General features: G+C 45.8%; 1 protein-coding gene across 5 annotated transcripts in view; it reads left to right on the plus strand.

The window, feature by feature from the left end:
• Positions 1 to 13,544, plus strand: part of epb41l2 (erythrocyte membrane protein band 4.1 like 2) — a 52,777-nt gene extending 39,233 nt beyond the window's left edge. For 3 of the 5 annotated variants that reach the window (XM_061241598.1, XM_061241599.1, XM_061241600.1), the window contains 9 exons: positions 97 to 261; positions 1,650 to 1,793; positions 2,706 to 2,759; positions 3,029 to 3,619; positions 4,771 to 4,899; positions 6,318 to 6,416; positions 7,240 to 7,320; positions 9,370 to 9,484; positions 12,327 to 13,544. In XM_061241598.1, the coding sequence (XP_061097582.1) occupies positions 97 to 261; positions 1,650 to 1,793; positions 2,706 to 2,759; positions 3,029 to 3,619; positions 4,771 to 4,899; positions 6,318 to 6,416; positions 7,240 to 7,320; positions 9,370 to 9,477 (1,371 nt within the window). In that variant the 3' untranslated portion in view covers positions 9,478 to 9,484; positions 12,327 to 13,544. The remainder of the gene's footprint in view (positions 1 to 96; positions 262 to 1,649; positions 1,794 to 2,705; positions 2,760 to 3,028; positions 3,620 to 4,770; positions 4,900 to 6,317; positions 6,417 to 7,239; positions 7,321 to 9,369; positions 9,485 to 12,326) is intronic. The other 2 variants (XM_061241601.1, XM_061241602.1) reach the window with 2 other exon arrangements.
• The last annotated feature ends 4,843 nt before the right edge of the window (positions 13,545 to 18,387 follow it).

Consider the following 18,387-nt stretch of genomic DNA (forward strand, 5'->3'; position numbering starts at 1 on the left):
CAAACTAATGTACCTGTTGTTCGTTGTTCCTTGTTTTGTCCCTCCTCGACCCCCCTCCCCCTCCTTGGCTGTGTGTGTGATGGGACCTGCTGCTAGGACCTGGATAAGGCCCAGGACGATGTGTTGAAACATCAGGCTAGCATTAGCGAGTTAAAGCGCAGTTTTATGGAGTCCACCCCCGAACCGCGCCCCAGTCAGTGGGACAAGCGTCTTACCGCCAGTCCCGCCACCAGCCTGCGGCTGCAGCTGCAGGCCCAAGGGGTACGTGACCGGCGTCCGACTGGCCCGCATGCCCGGCCCGCGCCCTTCTCCTCCTCCGCTTCCTGTCAGGGAGGAAGTGACACGGCACGTGAACGCCAGTGTGGCAGCTGGGATGATGGCCTTCCTTCTCTCTCTGTCGCTCTCTTCCTTTGTGTCCGAGCTGTCCCCTCCCTTCTGTTCAGCCCTGTGCGCTACGCTAGCGCGCTAACGGCTGCCTGTCCGCGCGTCACCGGAGAGCTGTTCCCTTTCTGTCCGATGGCGTTAAGTGGATTTAGAGATTTTACCCATAATCCCAGCTGTCACACCGATGCCTTTGTGGGCCCTCCTACCTGTCAGAGCTGTGCTGTGCTGTCGCCCAGTGGCACAGCTCCACTGTCCTTCCTGTGTCTGTTCGCACTGAACTCGATCTCAAATCTCTGATTAATACCGCAAAGCCTTCGGCCTGAGCTCATCTGAACTTGACTATGTTTCCTGTACCGTATCAAGTGCTACTTTATTTCATGCATGTACTGTTCCTGTGAGCTTTCAAGTCTCTATTGTATGTTTGGTCTTTGTTCCTTCTGTTGCTTGTGCACCTTGTGGTTTGGTGGTTTGTTTGTTTCAGCTACTTGGTCCAACAGGTGTTCTGGCCTCGTTTCAACTCTCCCACTTGTCTTTGTTTTATTTTCCACATTGTTTCCTTTTCTGTTCGATCTACGGCTCCGTTTGTTTCAAACTGTAAATTAATCTGTCACAAAAGGTGGTGTTTGATTCAGGCTTGAAAATGTGTTTGTGCTTTGTAATGAAACACCTTTTTGTAGCTTTCTTGTGTTGTCTTCTGGTGCTAGCTTTACTGTGCTGTAAATGAAGTGATGTCAGAGCTACACTTTGCAAATTCCAAGTTACCACGGTTACCCTGTGGTTTGTTATTCAGGTGTGAGCTTAAGTAACATAGTCAAAAATATAGTATATAGCACACTTGGAGCAATGCATGAACTATTTAACTTTTACTTGTTTCATCTACCCCCACCATCAGTACTTCTTGCTGCTTCCACATTGGTTGAGAGCATGTCAATCCCTCCTCCACCTTTGCTATTGGTCAATAGCAGAGTGTGGTTTAATGGAGAGTTACACCATCCTGGCCTCATGTGACCTCCACCCATCTGTCTGTCCCTGGCTCCATGGCATCACTTCAATACAACACCCCAAATTTTCACTAAAACAGCAGCTGCCTGTTTGCAGGTGTGGTGTTTGCCTGGAGGCGTTAGATTGTATCGTTTCCATTCTGCAAGCCCTTTGCAGAAGTGACAGTTTTTGTTTTTCTCTTCTCTCTTTGGTGTCTTCTGTGTTCTTGCACTTGTCTTTTAACCTTCTGGTTCTGTTCCTTGTCGTTCTCTAACCCGTTGTAGAGTTTAGAAGAGGAGATAACCTCCATTTTATTCAGTAAACCGAGCTTTTCCTCTGGTCTGGCTGGCCACTTCGATACCAGCACGCAAGCAGCAGAGGGCGCTGTTGCAGTAGTCTCTGTGCCTCTGGCCCCGCACTCTGTCGAGGTGCTCGTCAGCGAAACCCCACGTTTGGTGACGACTAACGGCCTCTCACCGCCGTGCTGTCCCATGGTCCATCTCTCCGTCCCCAAACAAGTTCATGTCCAGTCCAGACACATACTTAACGGCTGTGTAAAGATGTGATGGACAGTGACATCACTGATGGACTGTAATTTTTAAAATCTCATAGTTGAGGATAAGACAGGAAGAATATGCTTGACATTGCACATTTCTAGATGTTTCCATACCATAAGCAGTGGTTAAAGCAGGCATCCATTTAGTTAGTGTATCTGTGTTATGGGCAGTCCTGTCTGCAGATTTACAGTCTCGACTGCAAAAGTGTGTACATTTTTATTTCAATGTATCGTCCTTGTTAAAATACTGACTGGATGATTTGTTGTAAGATATGTACCCTTTGTATGTATCCTTCAAAATTTGAAGCTATTTTTACCTCACGGTTATTTATAATCATGGTTTAGCATTTCGATTACAAGTCTATTAAACATGTTAACATTAATTTATTAATTTATTTGTACTACACATACGGTCATAATGTCTTACTCGGATTTTAAAACAGGAGGCTGGCCATGAACTTTGGAGTCAATGTTTTAATATAAAGACAAAAATCATTCTCATCCAAAACCATCCATGCTAGTAAATGCTCCCCTGTTGTCTTGCTCCAAGCATCCCGCTTTAACATTCATTCCTATAGGACTGTAAAGGGTTCTTGTTTTGTAAATGTGAGTGTGACTGCTTGGGATAAAATGCGTGGGTCTGATGGACAGGAGTCATATTACCCTCTCCTCCTGCCCAGCCCAGGAGAACCTGTACAGTGCTATAGCCTTGTGTGTCCTAACCGCCTCTAACCCCAATGCGAGTGAGTGACCGCTTCCTGTGATTGCCTCTTATGTTCCACAGAAAACTCCGCCTAGAACGGACGGCACGCTACCTGACAGCAAAGAGGAGGACAAGGTGGCCGTCACGTTCCTCCACCCGGTTCCCTTTCCCCTTCCACTGTTGTCCACCAACACCCTCCATTTATTCATCTTTCCATCCTCTCCTCCGCGTGCCTCATCGTCTGTCGGCTTTCAGCTGCCATTTTGTTTCCCTGCCTTCCTATATTTGTGTTCTCTTTAGTTGCCACTGTCATTTTGTTTTTCCCTCCTTTTTTCGCTTGTGTTGCCACCTTTTACGTTTGTTTCTCTCCATCCGTTTTTGTTTTGTTTTGTTCTCTGGTGTAGAGCGCAGATGACAAACAGAAACCAGAGCCAGGCGAGCAGGCAGAGGTTGAGATAGAAGAGACGGTAGTCATCGAGGAGATCAGGAAAGTCCCCAAGGCCAAGGCGGCGACCCCCGAGGTCATCCTCGTCGTCCCCGCCCCCACCGTCGTCGTCGTGGAGGAGGAGCCGAAGAAGGAGGAGGAGAAAGCGGGCCAGGAGGAGAAGAGGGCCAGCACCTCCTCGGACAGCCACAGCGAGAGCGAGGAAGAGGCGGAGTACCGCCCCGAGGCCGTCACCGTGGCCCAGATCAAAGAAGAACCGGAGGAAGAGGAAGTCGAGGAGGCCCCCAGCAAGGAAGCTCCGCCACCAGAACCCGAGGCAGAAGCCCGGCGCGGCGCGGCAGACGCGGGAGAGGCCGTACCCGAGGTGAAGGAAGAGGAGGAAGAGACGGCAGAGGACGAAGAGGTCCCGACGGACGAAGCTCAGAACGGTCACCCCGAAGCGCAGCCCGCCCTGGTGTCGGTGGCGGAGGAAGAGGACGAGCCCCGGGTTAACGGGGACGTATCTCACGCCGAGACGGAGCGCGTGCCGCAGGTTATTTGCTGCTCCGAGGTAAATGGCCGCTCGCGAACCTGCGTAACGCACGTCCGGCCCGTGCTACGGTTACGCACTTCCGCCTCCTCCTTCCTTCCTTCCCACCTACCTACCTGCCACTTCTTTTCCGCCGTGTGTCGGTTATTCCTGTTGCTCGGCAACCGGGCGCAAGTGAATGCCGACCGGAGTCCTCGTTTTTTGGCGCAACAGTTGCCTGACGATTTTTGTTTTTTCCTTTTTTAAAAAAAAAAACATTTTCTTTTAAAAAAAAGAAGTTAAATGTTGTACGGAGTAATGATTATTCCCCGGAACCTTCCTTTTTGTAGAGTTGAGACAGTGAAAAGCCCTGCCCTCTACGCTCCTGGTTTCTGGCTGCCTCTCCTTAACTGAAGCAGCTCGTCAGTTAGCCCTGCCCCCACGGCTTCATCTAAACCATTCCACAGCCTTGCCGAAATCTAGTGCTGTGTGCGTATGCCTGTGTGTGTGTGCATGCGCGTGTGTGTGTGTGCGCGCCTGTGTTGTCACTTCCTGCGAGCCCCATCACGTCGATGTCGTTCTCTCCGCGAGCCACGCGCATGGAGTATCAGTGCCTAGTCGTTTCCCCTCTGCCGGTCTGGTGGTTTGTGTTTAGCGTGCAGTGTTTGAGCCCACCACTAGTGTGTGTCCTCCCTCTGCATCTCCCTGCTCCCTACCTGAGGACTGTGTTGTTTTAGACAGGGTATACTGAGGACGCAGAAAGGTTCGGATTAAGCCGCTAGCCCAAGTCACTGTCACCTTTTTATATTTACTTATTTTTCCTTCTAAATCTTTATTTAACTTCATTTTTTAAGATTCATCTTTTAAATATTATATTGTGAACTTCTGAGTGTTGTGCATGTACTGTGCTGTGATGTTTTGTTTGCCGCGGCCTAAGACCAAAAGAACACACCCGATTTACAATGTGTAGCCTTTAATTTTGCCTGAATAATAGTGCATGCCGTAGCTGCATGGGCATACCAAAGACTTCTAGTTTATAGTTTGTGTTATTATTTTGTAGCTAGACATTGCATGACCTGTCCCCTTGGACTGTAGAAATGACTGCGGTTGCCTTGCATGTGGTGTTGGTGTTAGTTCGGTGAGCCAGACTGTGTTTGCGTGTGGTAGTCACCGTCTCCATCTGCGTTCCGCAGCCCCCTGTGGTGAAGACCGAAATGGTGACTATCTCGGACACCTTCGCCGCTCAGAAAACGGAGATCTCCACAAAGGAGGTCCCCATTGTGCACACGGAGACTAAAACCATCACGTACGAGGCAGCTGAGGTAGGAGTACTCTGCTGACTGAGCTGGTGTAGTGGGAGTACTGGTATGGTAGGCGTATATTTCTACCTGAACGAGTTGGTATAGTGGGAGTATACCGTGGGGTCCAAAATTTCGGGCACCCCTGGTTTAAATGTCTGTTACAATTAATCTGTATGTGATCGAAAGCAAACCTGAACTTAAACAGACTTTTCTGCAAAGTGTGAAGCAAGATTGCTTTTTACTGTTTATAAAAAAGGAAAAGGGCCCTGTGCAAAACTTTGGGAACCCTTTTGGATAATTCTTTGTTCATGTTTAAAAAGATGATTACTAAGGCCCAGACCCAGGTGATTTATTCTTTAGGGCTTCAGTGAGTCGAGTGAGTATAATTCCAGGGCTTCATTTCCATCAAGAAAAATAATTCTGTTTTAAACTATTTCCACTGTCAGAAAACATTATAAGAAAATGGAAGATAAATGGAACAGTTGAAGTCAAGGCAAGGTCTAGACCAAGAAAGATTTCAGATAGAATGACCTGGTGAGAAATGCTCAGAAGAACCCACACATCACTGCCAAAGAGCTGCAAAAAAGTGTAGCAGACACAGGTCTTGCTGTTCACAGGACAACAATACAACCTACTTTAAACTACAAAGACCTACATGGTAGAGTTGCCAGAAAGAACAGCCTCAACAGAAAATTAAGTGTCTGAAGTATGCAAAAGAAGACATTGAGAACATCCTTTTGGAACAATGTGCTTTGGACTGATGAAAGCAAAATTCACCACCAAAGAAGGTATGTTTGGAGAAAAAAGGGTGAATCCTTTGTAGAGAAGAACACCTTGCCAACTGTGAAGCATGCAGGTGGATCCATTATGCTTTGGGGTTGTGTGGCAGCTGGGGAGCCAGGAAATATTGTGCGAGTGGGAGGTATTATGGATTCCACCAAATATTAAGAAATTCTAGAGGCTAATGTTCAAAGGTCAACTTCACATTGAAGTTGAAGAGAGGTTGGGTATTCCTGCAAGACAATGATCTGAAGTATACCTAAAAACCAACCCTCCAGGAAAGATGGATGAAGGTTTTGGAATGGCCACCACAGTCCCCAGACTTGAATATTATTGAAAATCTGTGGCGAGATCGCAAACATGCCATACATGCAAGGCCAAAGAGTATTTCTGAGCTCAAGATGTTCTGCCAGGAAGAATGTGGAAAAATTCCAGAAGCGAGAATTGAATGACTGGCTACAGGAAGCATTTGCAAACTGTTATAGTTTCTGTTGGCTTAGATATTAAATGGCTTTTTGACCAGGGGGGTATCCAGATTTTTGCACACCACTCTATTTCTGACTGAAAGAGCTGGTATAGTAGAAGTATAGGCATAGGAGTATATTTCTTTGTGGTAGTTTCTGGGCCCAGTACAGAGTTGTCTTGTGCTGGTCTTGCAGTTGGACGGTAGTGGGGAAGCTGAGCCTGGTGTTTTGATGACTGCCCAGACCATCACCTCTGAGTCGCTGTGTACCACCACCACCACACACATCACCAAGGTAACACCTCTTTTTCCTGTGCCACCACACACATCACCATGGTAACCATTCACTCTGCACCAACTCCACACACATCTCCAAGGTAACACCTATCCTGTGCCACCACACATCACCATGGTAACCACCATTCATTCTGCACCTCCTCTGCACACATCTCCAAGGTGATGGCTCTTATTCCGTGCCACTACACACATCACCAAGGTAACGCCTCTTGTCCTGTGCCTCCACACAAATCACCAAGGTAACCGATAACCACCATCCGTTATGCACCACCACCTCCTCCACACGCAGCACCATGGTAACGCACTCTCACATTGACCCAAAACCACCACGTACATTTCCAATGCAATCGGCCTTCAATCTCAGGCCTATATGCCAGCGAAGCTATGACTGGAGTCCTACACGTTCTGTACTTTTGGAATTTTTAAGGCAGTCAGAGAGGCTGAATCATAGCCCCTCTGGCATTCGGCAGCTATCAGACGCTTCAACATCTGAAACCGTCCAACGCCATCATTAATATATCAGCAAGCCTTTGTAGAAACTTTTGCCCGCTTCACAGCTTCACACAACTGGGTCCCTGGCTGGAGATGAGCTGGTCTGCGCATGAAGCCTTTGAAATGTGCCAGCCTCTACTTTCCACAGCGAGACATTAGCATTCTGCAGTGGAGGCTCTCTGCCTTTCAGTTAATCCAAATATGAGACATTCCCTCAGTCTCCGCTTAATTTTATGATAAAGCAACAATATGCGGCTTTCATGTTTGCTTTTTTGAATTAATCAGCTTAATCGTATTACGTTTTGTCATCTTCCCCATTTTCACCGCAGACATTAAAAGGCGGGCTTTCAGAAACGCGGATCGAGAAGCGCATCGTCATCACGGGAGATTCTGATATCGACCACGATCAGGTGAGCAGCAAGGACCATGGCACGGAGCATATGATATGATAACTCAGTGCTGTGTGCTTGAGGAAGCAATAATATAGGCTTTCAGTTTAATGGATTAGCTAAAAGGTACTGGAGATTGACATCAGCTTCAGCAGCTTGTGCTGAGAATACAAGGAACGGTTGCCAGACCCTCTTGTCTGTGGTGCAATCAGGTGCTTTTGAACAACCTTGCATTAAATATTTGTAGCCATTATAGCAAGTGAAATTGGCGCCATGTTTATATTATGAATAAATGACGGTTCTGGCTTCTTTCGTATTTCAATGAATAAATGAATGACAGAATAAGCTGTTAATACCTCAGAGCTTAAGCAGGTGTTTTGTGGGTAACAGGAGAGATAGCTGTATATTATATAGTGGGTTTAACAGTCACTTGGGCAAGTTTGTACATCCTATTTCAACATGGCGTCAATTGTAAGAGAGACTACGCAGCTTTGTAATTGCTCCCAGGCTTCTTAAAGAACTGAAATTAAGAAATGGCGCGATTAACATTACTCCCGATACCCAGCTGGCTGAATAATATTGCAAGAATATAGCATTATTTACAATCCAAGCTGTTCTTCACATATTTTTAGCTGTACATTCTGATTGTGTTGGGTATATGCCAATGCTAGCATGCAGGCTAACGATTTCAGTACCAGGAAGTAAGCGAAAACGGTATACCTCTAGAGTATCACGCTGTAAGAGGGTCACTAAAGCTTGTGTCGGCTTTCCGTTTGTGAACTACCACTGAGAATTCTTCCTTTAAAAAAAGGCATGCTAAGTGTGGAGCCAGGGAAAGAACAAAATCACATTGTATAGGTACTGTACCATGGTACTTGGGCACATGATTTTCATTGGGAAACCATTAGATTTTTTTTTGAAAGGCTGTCCAGCATTGAAAAGTCCTTGGATGATTATAAAGTAGATGGTTATATTTGTATGCGCTCTTGAGACCGGCGTTGCCGTTTTTCTGGGTCATGGAGCGTGGCTTCTTGAGTGCGCTGCGCCCTCAAATTGCCGTTGTGCGTTGGGCAGTGCTGCCAGTCTTATGGTGTTGTCTCCTCTCTCATTTACCTACTGAATTTTAATTGCCTAAATTACCCAGATCAGTATTGCTATGCTATCATGCCAGTCTCCTATCTATCCGCAGAAGGACCAGTGATTTATTCAGTGTTGTTAATAAAACGACTGCAAATAACAATTTAGATGCCAAGGTAGGGGCTAGCTTCATAGCCAATTATCTCGGGTCGTCGCAAATGCTAATGAAAGCGTCCCGGCAAAATTGCTGTGGTGTACCTTCTCAAACGGCAGGAGACTCTCATTGACAAAGGAGCGCGAGCCCTGTTAAATTATAGACGTGGGTGGCCAGTTTTTTGGGATATGTTAAATAATTCAGCTACGGGGCTGTGGCGTGGTCTGTAGAGGACAACACCAAACAGGGAGAAAACCACACTGAAATGCCATGCTCTTCAGAAGTCTGGCTTCCAGTCTGGCACTTTCTCTCTCGGGACTGGTCTCCTTGCTCGCTTGGCCTGGCAATTTTGGTGGTACCTCCAGCGCGGAAAACGTGCGCTTTCGAAGGCTGGCGCACAGAGGGGACTCGGCCTCTGTGTTCGACCACAGCGGTCCCTTTCCCAAACGCTAGGCGCGGGGCTTCGCCCACCCGTCCCTCCGTGGCGCTACTGCCACATCGGTCGCTACGGAAACCGCCGGGCGGCCATGTCTTCAGGTCTACTGTGTGAAGGACACAGACTCTCCCCCGTTTTCGCCGAGCGTTGTTAAGCCACAGAGAAACTCGGGGAAAGCAAGCTGCACAAAATGGCTTCTCGGGTACGAGCAAGCACACAAAGCCCTCCCTTCACCAAACCAGCCCCTTTTTCCCCCTTTCATTTTTTTCATTTGTTTTCTTTAATTTTATTTACATTGGTGCTCATTAGTTTGTTTTGTTTGTTCGGTCACCCCTGCCTTTGTTTCTGTTAATCCCACTGTTTTCCTTTTCTGTTGGGGTCGTGGCTGGGGCTCGTCTGCTAGGCGTTGGCCCAGGCTATAAAAGAAGCCAAAGAGCAGCACCCAGACATGTCAGTCACCAGGGTGGTGGTCCACAAAGAGACAGAGCTGGCGGACGAGGCCGAGGACTGAGCTCCAGGTAAGGACTTTAGGCCCACCACCCCCCCCCAAACTACTTCAAAAAAAACCTCACCCGCAACTAATCTCGTAGAGCCATCAACACCCCCGTCATTATTGTCATCCGTCTCTGGTACTTTTTGTCCTTTTTTGTGGTCGGTAATTCACTTTACTTTTCCTCAGTGTGTTATCCATTTACATCTGGATTTACGCAAAAATACCCATCTCTGTTTTGGTTCATTCCGGTTCATTTGGTATACGTCTCACTTGCATTAACGTCTTTTCACAGCACTTTATCTTTTAGCACTGCAATGGGCACTTTAATCTCACTAAAAGGGGCTTATTTGGAATGTAAATTAATTCATGTCGGGGAGATGACTAAAATATTCCCTTTAGCGGGTTTAAATGTCCGCTGACAACTGATTTGTCTGCTGAAAGCTTAGTTATTGGTCGCATGCTGTTCAGTTTCTGGGTCCTGACATTTAAGGTTCTCTTGAGTAGGTCTCACTGCAATATATTTATATATTATTTTTAAATAAGCAATGAACCACATTTTTTGAAGGCCACTGACTAAAACTGACATAGAAATTCAAAGACCTCCATCTTAGTTTACCAGAAGGCATTATTCAATTGACAGTTAAGTGAACTGTTCCTGCTGTAAAATTTCAGTGATGTGGACCATTACCCATGGACCATTGCTGTTTGAATCAATACGTATGTTCAATCAATAATCATGTGGACCAATTTCAGCTGTCTATCAACACATGTACAACAAGCAGTAACAATCAGTCAATATTCCTTATCCACAGGTTTTATAGCAATTCATGAGTTTTTCTGATTATACAGTAAGAGATAAGCATTTTCTTTAGATGGTTTGTCATGTTTGCACAGTTGTTTTGAAGTGCATACAGCTAGGCTTGTTGAAGTAATTTGACAATGGCTATACCATTTACACGCCATACTGGTTCCCTGAACCTTTGCCCAGCTGATAGAAAACAGCTGACTAATCCTGAGTGCTGATATTGAAACCTAACACAATACGTAGATTATAAAAGTGATTCATGTAACATGTCTATGCTTTGTTCTAAAAATCCATTAGCCCAGCTGCACCTCTGCTCTGGCTTTGCGGGGGCTTTTACGACAGGAACCGGAGTTTAATAACCGCAGAGGTGGAACAGTGGGAAGCGTTGCGCAACCTTTCACGGTACTGCAGCAGCACGAACGGGGTCTCCGGTCATTTTAACACAAGCCGCGTAACACGTTTCCCCCAGGTCCTCGAACAAAAATGTGTGCTGAGCACACAGTGACCGCCCCAACCGCCGTCGTGTCTGAAATGCGTCCGTCCTGCAGAGATAATGGAAATATCAGCGGGGAAAGAGCCGGCGGTAACGTAGCCGAGACGTCACAGACGCCAGGTTATCATGCCATTTATTCATTTGCGCTTTTCTTGGTATTTTGGGAGTCTATGATTAGTGCGCTGGCCTAGTCTGGGTATTATCTAGGAGTTGGCAGTGCGGAGCTGGTGAAATTGAGGAAATTGAAGAGATGATTCACAGGAAGACAAAAGATAGCTGCTGAGCCTGTGACGTGTCGGGCCTCTCTGCATTTCGGGAGAAAACAGTGCTTCTGCCAGTTAAAATGGAACAGGACCCTAGGAACCGCCTGTAGTTACATTACATTGCATTAATGGCATTTGGCAGACGCTCTTATCCAGGGCGACTTACAGTTGATTAGACTAAGCAGGAGACAGTCCTCCCCTGGAGCAATGCAGGGTTAAGGGCCTTGCTCAAGGGCCCCACGGCTGTGCGGATCTTACACCGGGGATCGAACCGCCGACCTTGCGGGTCCCCGTCATGTACCTAAACCACTACGCTACAGGCCGGCCTAGCAAGTCCTCTGGGTAGCAAGCATATCGGACCTTTTGTGGTTCTGTGGTGTCGAGGTGCATTGCCTGATCAAAGATGTGAGTGGTGCACCTTCCTGATCAAAGGAAGAGAGATGCTTTAGTGCCATTAAAGACATGGCCTACGCTTAGCGCCGACAGCCTTAGCGCCGACAGCCTTAGCTCCGTCAGCCTTAGCTCCGTCAGCCTTAGCGCCGACAGCCTTAGCGCCGACAGCCTTAGCGCCTACGCCTCGGGGATCAGTGCTTTGTGTCCTTCCTTCGCCCAGAGGCATTACAAAATGTGCTTTGCCTCTGGAAAATGCTAATGGAAAATCTTTTCAGTTTTGCAGCAGGTCCCATCCAAATCACAGACTTTATCTTGGAACAGTCTTCTTTAATGCTTTATTTCAAAATGAGCCCGCCCTTTCTACATGTCCCCACAGTGTTGTCTAACAGCAGAGTAAATGCTTTGTAGTTCTCTGTCTGGAAGATGCACTGGGTGTGGTCTCTGTTGTACAGCAGGATGTAAGAAACACCGTTGAGCCCTTTGAAGAGTAGGTTTTTTTTTTTTTCTCCAAAATTCTTAGTGAGTGTTCTAAAACTCCATTGCTTTCATTCAGGGCAACATTAGCTCAGGAGGTAAGAGAGGTCGTCTGGCATTCAGAGAGTTTCGATCCCCACCCTTTTCGAACACTGTTCATCCCTCCCCCTTCTCTGTGAACATGCTGACGTTGAATTAGAACTCATTTTAAACCCATGAGCTTGAATTATCGTACGGCTACGCAATGTTCTGGTAAGGAGTGTCGGTCAGCCAACTGTACATTTCGAAACCCGAATTTAAGGACTATAAACACAGGCAGAGAGTGAGTCAGCATGTCAGTGAGCCTTTTTCGATGATAGGAATGGATTCCTATAACTATGTTTTGACACAAAAATCTTGCCTATTGTACTTTTAATGGGTGACATCTCTCTGATTGCAGAGCTGAGGAGCCCATGACTTCCGCACGTTGTTCTGCGGGAGAATTCCAGTCAGCCTCAGAGCAGAGCGTCTCCTCGGTTTCTCCCAGAGGACCTAAGAAGATCCCCAAGGCCCAGCTGAAACGTTTCTGTGCTTTGCACATTCCTTTTTTTAATCATTCAGACGAAGAACCACTTAGCTTACATCCGTAGCTTCTTTTATTTTTTTCCGTGCTTTTTACAGTTTGTCTACCATTATTAAAACCAGATAGGATTACAATGAAGTGGTCATTTTTATTGTTAAGTAGCATTCACATTCCTAGTGTGTACAGAAGGGTTGTGTGTTTTTTGAGAAACTACACGTTAAAAAAAACAAAAAAAACAACAGAATAATTGATCCTTCTTCCTGAGTTCATGCAGTTGGACACACATAGTATGACCAAGCGGGCAGCATAGCTTTGGAACTGGTGTTTTTACAGCACGTAGTCTTTGCGTAAATGTATATCAACGGGGAAAAAAGATCATCAAATTCATTTCATTGGGTGCGTTTCCAAGGGACCAGCATAAGACGGAGCACTGTGTCATATTGTACGTTGCACTACAGTGCCAACACAATCTTCTATGCAGTCAAACAAAAACATTCCACATCTGGGAGGTGCTTTTTAATCTACCTCCCTCTAAGAGAAAAATAAAAATACAAAAACACTAAAAAAAAAAAACTTTTAAAACTCTAGGCAGCTTGAAATCTTTCGCTTTTCCGTAACTTTCCGGCGTCATTAATCAGATTTATATTTGTAGAAAACTTTCTCTTATTTTTTTTTTCTTTGTTTTATTTTTTTTTTGCTACCTTTTAAACTTGTCTTAATCTGTAAACTGATTTAGATGTCAATGAGGTGGGTTTGTTCGCCCTTTTAAATATTTTTAATATATTTCTTTCAGAACTTTTTTGAGGACTAAAAGAAACACAGAAAAAAGAACGGCGACCCTTTTTAATCTTTTTTCCCCCCCTCTTAGGTAATGGAGGCAGCTTCTCTGTGCTTAGCGCTCTTTAAAATCTGACCACCCTCGCCCCAAACTCAAGGATGCTGTCAGTTTGCTCTTGGACCCTGTGTATAGCAGATAATCTTAGGTTTTTAGCAGCTTGAAAGACGTGTTGTGTTTTTACCCCCTCCACTGCCCCCTCCGCCCACACACACCTCTAAGTGTAACACAGTTGAAATAAAAGTTTGTTTATTCTCTAATTATCGGATGGCTTCCTGGAGTTCATTTCCTTGCACACAACATTTCTATGGATTTTTATACAGGCAGTGTCATAATTGTATAATTGCTGATATTTTCTGGAAGGCTCTAGATTGCTTTTTACCTGAAAGTAAAATATAAACATGAATGTATTGTAATGCTGTCAGACGTTACAGATACGCATCCTGTTCAGCGCACTTCCTCTGAAGCTCTTCTGTTCAGGATTTTATTTTTATTTTTTGTAACAGCAGCATCGCTATGACAACAGCAGCTGGTGCACAGGCACTTCTTTGTACCTTGTTCTTATGACGCTCGTCTTGGAGGCAGTGGGGAAGGCTGGATTTTGAACTGGATGTCTAACTGTCTCTGTAAACATTCCCCCGACAAAATAATGAACAAACATGGCAGTAAAAAGAAGTCATGCATTTTAAATGCACGAAAAAAGGTGTTTCATATCAACGGCTCACAAAAGTGACTTATGGAAGTAGCTGTCGGCCTGTTTGTAGATGTCAGGCCTTCAGTAATCACCAAATTGCGCTCGGTTGTCCCAAAGGCAGTCCGCTATATGCGTTCTCAAACACGGTCTGGTCCCCTCATTTTATGTTCTCTGGAGTACGAGGGTCCGTTCTGAGCCAGATGTTTCCATGGCACCTCATCTCCCCGCGTGAGTCATCTGCGGCCTTGGCGTCAGGCCTGTTCTGGTTTCCTCTGGATTTTGGATCTGCTCGGCGCCCGCCCGGCCTCCCCCGGGACCTGTCGTGCGTCACCCGCCCCCGGCGACCGTCGCCGAGCGAGACCCTGCGTGCCCGGGGGGCGCCCGTCTCTCAGGTGCGCTGCCGTCCGCCGCTGCCCCCGTTTCCATGGCACCGTGCACTGGCAGCGGCACAGGCTGTAGGCGGTGTCCCTGGGGTGGTGGGCCTGGGCGAGCTTGCTGTCCACTGTGATTGGCGGGGGGGAAAGAACGCGACATGTAGTTATTGGAGCGAGCTTTGGGGGTGGGGGGGCAGTGGCGTGGCGGTTTGGAAGCTCCCCGCTGTCCCTGTCCGTCAAAGTCCGCTTTTAAATCGGCGGGAAACGCACCCTGCCGTGAGGCAGAATGCCACCGCGGATAACGTCAGTGGCTAATCGGCAGAAGACGCACCGAGACACAACTCTCCCCTGCCAACGCTTTAGGCTGGCTCGCTGGCCCTCAGGAAATCGCTAACTTCTGCTCCTTTATGGCCAGAACGTGGTGAAATGTTCTCCCGAGTGCAAGGGGATGGGGTTTTTTTTTTTAGGTGTCATGGGAACTCATTTGAATAATGGACATATTAACTGCTGTGTGGTCTAACACCGCGGCGGCCAAAATCGCACATTGACACATCAAGGCTTCGCTGGCACTGCGGTCTGTAATTACAGATCCTGCAGACAATGACAAATCTGTCCTTTAAGAACACTGCATGCTTACAGCTATTATCAGATTAATCCGCATTTACACTGTGAGTATTAAGTATACCTGCACACCAGCTTGTTAATGCAAATATCAGCCAGGCTGCAGCAACTAAATGCATAAAAGCATGCAGACATGGTCAGGAGGTTCAGATATTTTTTGAATGTTCACATCAACCATCAGAATGGGGAATAAATGTGGTCTAAGTGATTTTGGCTGTAGAATGGTTGTTGGTGCAAGATAGGGTGGTTTGAGTATCAGAAACTGCTGTTCTCCTGGGATTATCAGGCACAACAGTCTCTAGAGTTTGCAGAGAATGGTTCAAAAAACATCCCGTGAGCGGCAGTTCTGTGGCCAAAAATGCCTTGAGAGAGTTAATGAGAGGTCAGAGGAGAAGGACCAGACTGGTCGACAGTAACGCAAATAACCACACATTACGACAGTGGTATTCAGAAGAGCATCTCTGAACACAACGCATCAGTGAATAGGCTACAGCAGCAGAAGACCAAAAAGTTTTAAAAAGTGAAATACCTAATAAAGTTGTTTTTTTCCCCAGGCTTAAGATTAAAATTAAAATGACAATTGAGAATTTAAAATATCCCGTTGCAGTCTTAAATGAGAGCTTTGTAGCATTAAATCCTATATAATACGAAATATAAGCTGTATATCTTTACAAATTCCTGTAACGATTATCATTGGTTAATTACAATTTACATGCGGACGACCAATTTAACACACACACCTGCAGATTCTGGTGAATTCCTCCAAGCTGAATACTCATTTTCAGAGAAGGGTTTTCACAAGGGATTTGAATGTCCTTGTGCGCAATGGAAGTGCATTCCTGTGTCATGGCATTCAGTAATTGGATTAATCTTTTGAGAGCAGTACATACCTTCCGTCAGCTCCCATGTCAGGTAAGCGATTATGAGAATGAGTAGCAGGAAGACCGGCAGGAAGATCCCAACAAAGAGAATCCAGCCCGGCACCGCTGTTACAAACAGGCTGACTGAGGACATGTTGGAGCGGAGGTCTGGGGCCTGCTCGGCTATCGGTGCTAACTTGAATCTAGCCGCTGATTTGGACTTTGAGCAACAATCCCATGATTGCTAAGAGGATCAACAACATACAAGTTAATGGTTGACCTAGTCTGTTAGTTGATGTGGGGGAGATATTTCTCACTGTCTTGTATATACCGGACAGTGGGCTTGAGAATTATTATGCTTAAAAAATACTGTAAATGAAAAAAATAACTTCTTGACATAAGCTTTACTTTCCAACATGTGTAGTGTGCTTTATTAATTATTTCATGAAATCGACCAAAGTCTCACATTTTTCAAATACAATTATTGGCACCCCTGGTTTAATACTTTGTGCAAACACCTCTGCCAAAGATGACAGCCACAGGTCTATTTATTATATGCAGTGAATGACAGAGGCATTTTACATAAGTGTGCCTCTCTTTAGACCCCCGAAAGGAAACAGACTGTGTTTACCATGTTGACACAGGGTCAGCAAGGCTTGTTGAAAAGACAGGACAATACAATACAGCAAAATTGCTCGTATCATTGTGCTTGCACAATTCTGCCACCTCAGTGGAATGCCCCCAGAACTGAGGTGAAATAGTACTGTATATATCATGGGTTTTACACATACAGTGTTTAGTGTCTTTAGATAGCTCATGTTGTGGGAAATAGTTTGGTGTCATTGGTGGTGTAGTACACTGGTTGCTGAATAAAGAGCTTGTTTTTCCTGTAAACCCTGGGAATATAGAGGGAAACGTGGAATGGTTTGAGGAGACTCGATACGACCTGCGCACTATTTGCGTATAGCCATTCATATTGCACCTTTCCACATTGTAATTATATTTCTGCACTGCACATTGTTGAATAAATTGTATTCATCTGCATCCTCCTGACTCACACCACTGCACACTTGATACCTGCACCCAGTCACTGGCCTATACACCAGTGCCATCACAAGATACATAAGTGGATCATTGTAGGCTATACTGGCCACAGGCCACACTATTGGCGGACATTTGTTGAACTGTTAGAACAGAGGAGCAGTTGAAACGTATTTTTGGAGTCAGATAAACGAGAACAAAATGAAATGAACCCTGTTCCAGTAGCACCTGGTCAGACTACAAGCGTTTCCTTCACCTCTCAAATACTTCCGCTTTTTGGTCTATTTGGGGGTTCTTACAGCGGGTTCTGATTAAATTATCAACTGTAGTTATATGAACATAATTCTGACCAAGAGGTGGGGTATTCAGCTGGATAGAAATACTAACTAACTTGATATGGTGGATCAGGTCGAATGAATGGCAAATCTTATCGCACCATTATCAGTCTTCATAAAGCCAAATGATTTGAGTGTTGATTCCTATTAATATAGCACTCCTCAGGAATATCCTCCTGTTTTAGTATGTCAAAGTTTGCTTTTTACATTGGCGGTATTCTGCAGGGATTGTACTGGTGTCTAAAGGGTTTGACTCTGATTGCTGCAGAGTGAGATGCTAGTTGTCATCTCCTGGTTACGTTGCAGGTCTACAGGAACCCTCACCTTGCCTGTCTTTTCTTTCTTCATCTTGAAGTAACGTGTCCTTAGTTTTGTCACCACACTGATGCCGCCCGCCCCGCGCAAGAGGCTGTCGGACAGAGAGAGACGGGCTGAAGTAATGGAAGACACTCCTTTTCTTTTCACTGTTATGACCTTTTACCCTCACTCGCTGTCCTTATCCCCCCACCTCTCTCTCTCTCTCTCTCTCTCTCTCTCTCTCTCTCTTTCTCTCTCACTCTCTCACTCCCACTCTTGGCTTCAGTGGTTGTTTGATGAGATGTACAGTTTTTTTTGTGTTCTGATGTACGTGTGGTGGTGTTGTTACCCCCCCTTCCTTTACGCAGGTCCCAGAAGTACCAATATCATTATAGGGTCCATTGCAGCCGCTACTGGCAGCAATAGTCCTAGGGGAGACAGGATGGGGATTGAAGTAAAAGATCTGCCATGCCTTTGTGTACCTTTCTGCGCAGCAAACGCCAGCATATCTCTGAAGAGCAGGGCTGCCATCTCCACAGCGCCCTCTGCTTGTGGTTTTTGGCCACCGCAGACAGCAAGCAGTCCGTTCCCCCATCTTGTCACTTCGATATCCCTGTCAGACGAACGGCAAAGTTGCTCAGAAGATCACGCAACTACTGCCACACCAGCGTTTTATTTTCATTTTAATTTTTTTAGCAACATAATGGTGAGGGAAGTAAAAGGTAAAAAGATATTGTCTAAAAAGACAATGCTAATATACTCACTGAGCACTTTATTAGGAACACCTACTGTACACCTACTTGTTCATGTCACGTTATTATCTAATCAGCCAATTGTGTGGTAGCAGTGCTATGCATATAATCATGTAGGAAGTTCAGGAG

The sequence above is a fragment of the Conger conger genome, chromosome 5 (assembly GCF_963514075.1).
Source record: "Conger conger chromosome 5, fConCon1.1, whole genome shotgun sequence".
NCBI classification, from domain to species: domain Eukaryota; kingdom Metazoa; phylum Chordata; class Actinopteri; order Anguilliformes; family Congridae; genus Conger; species Conger conger.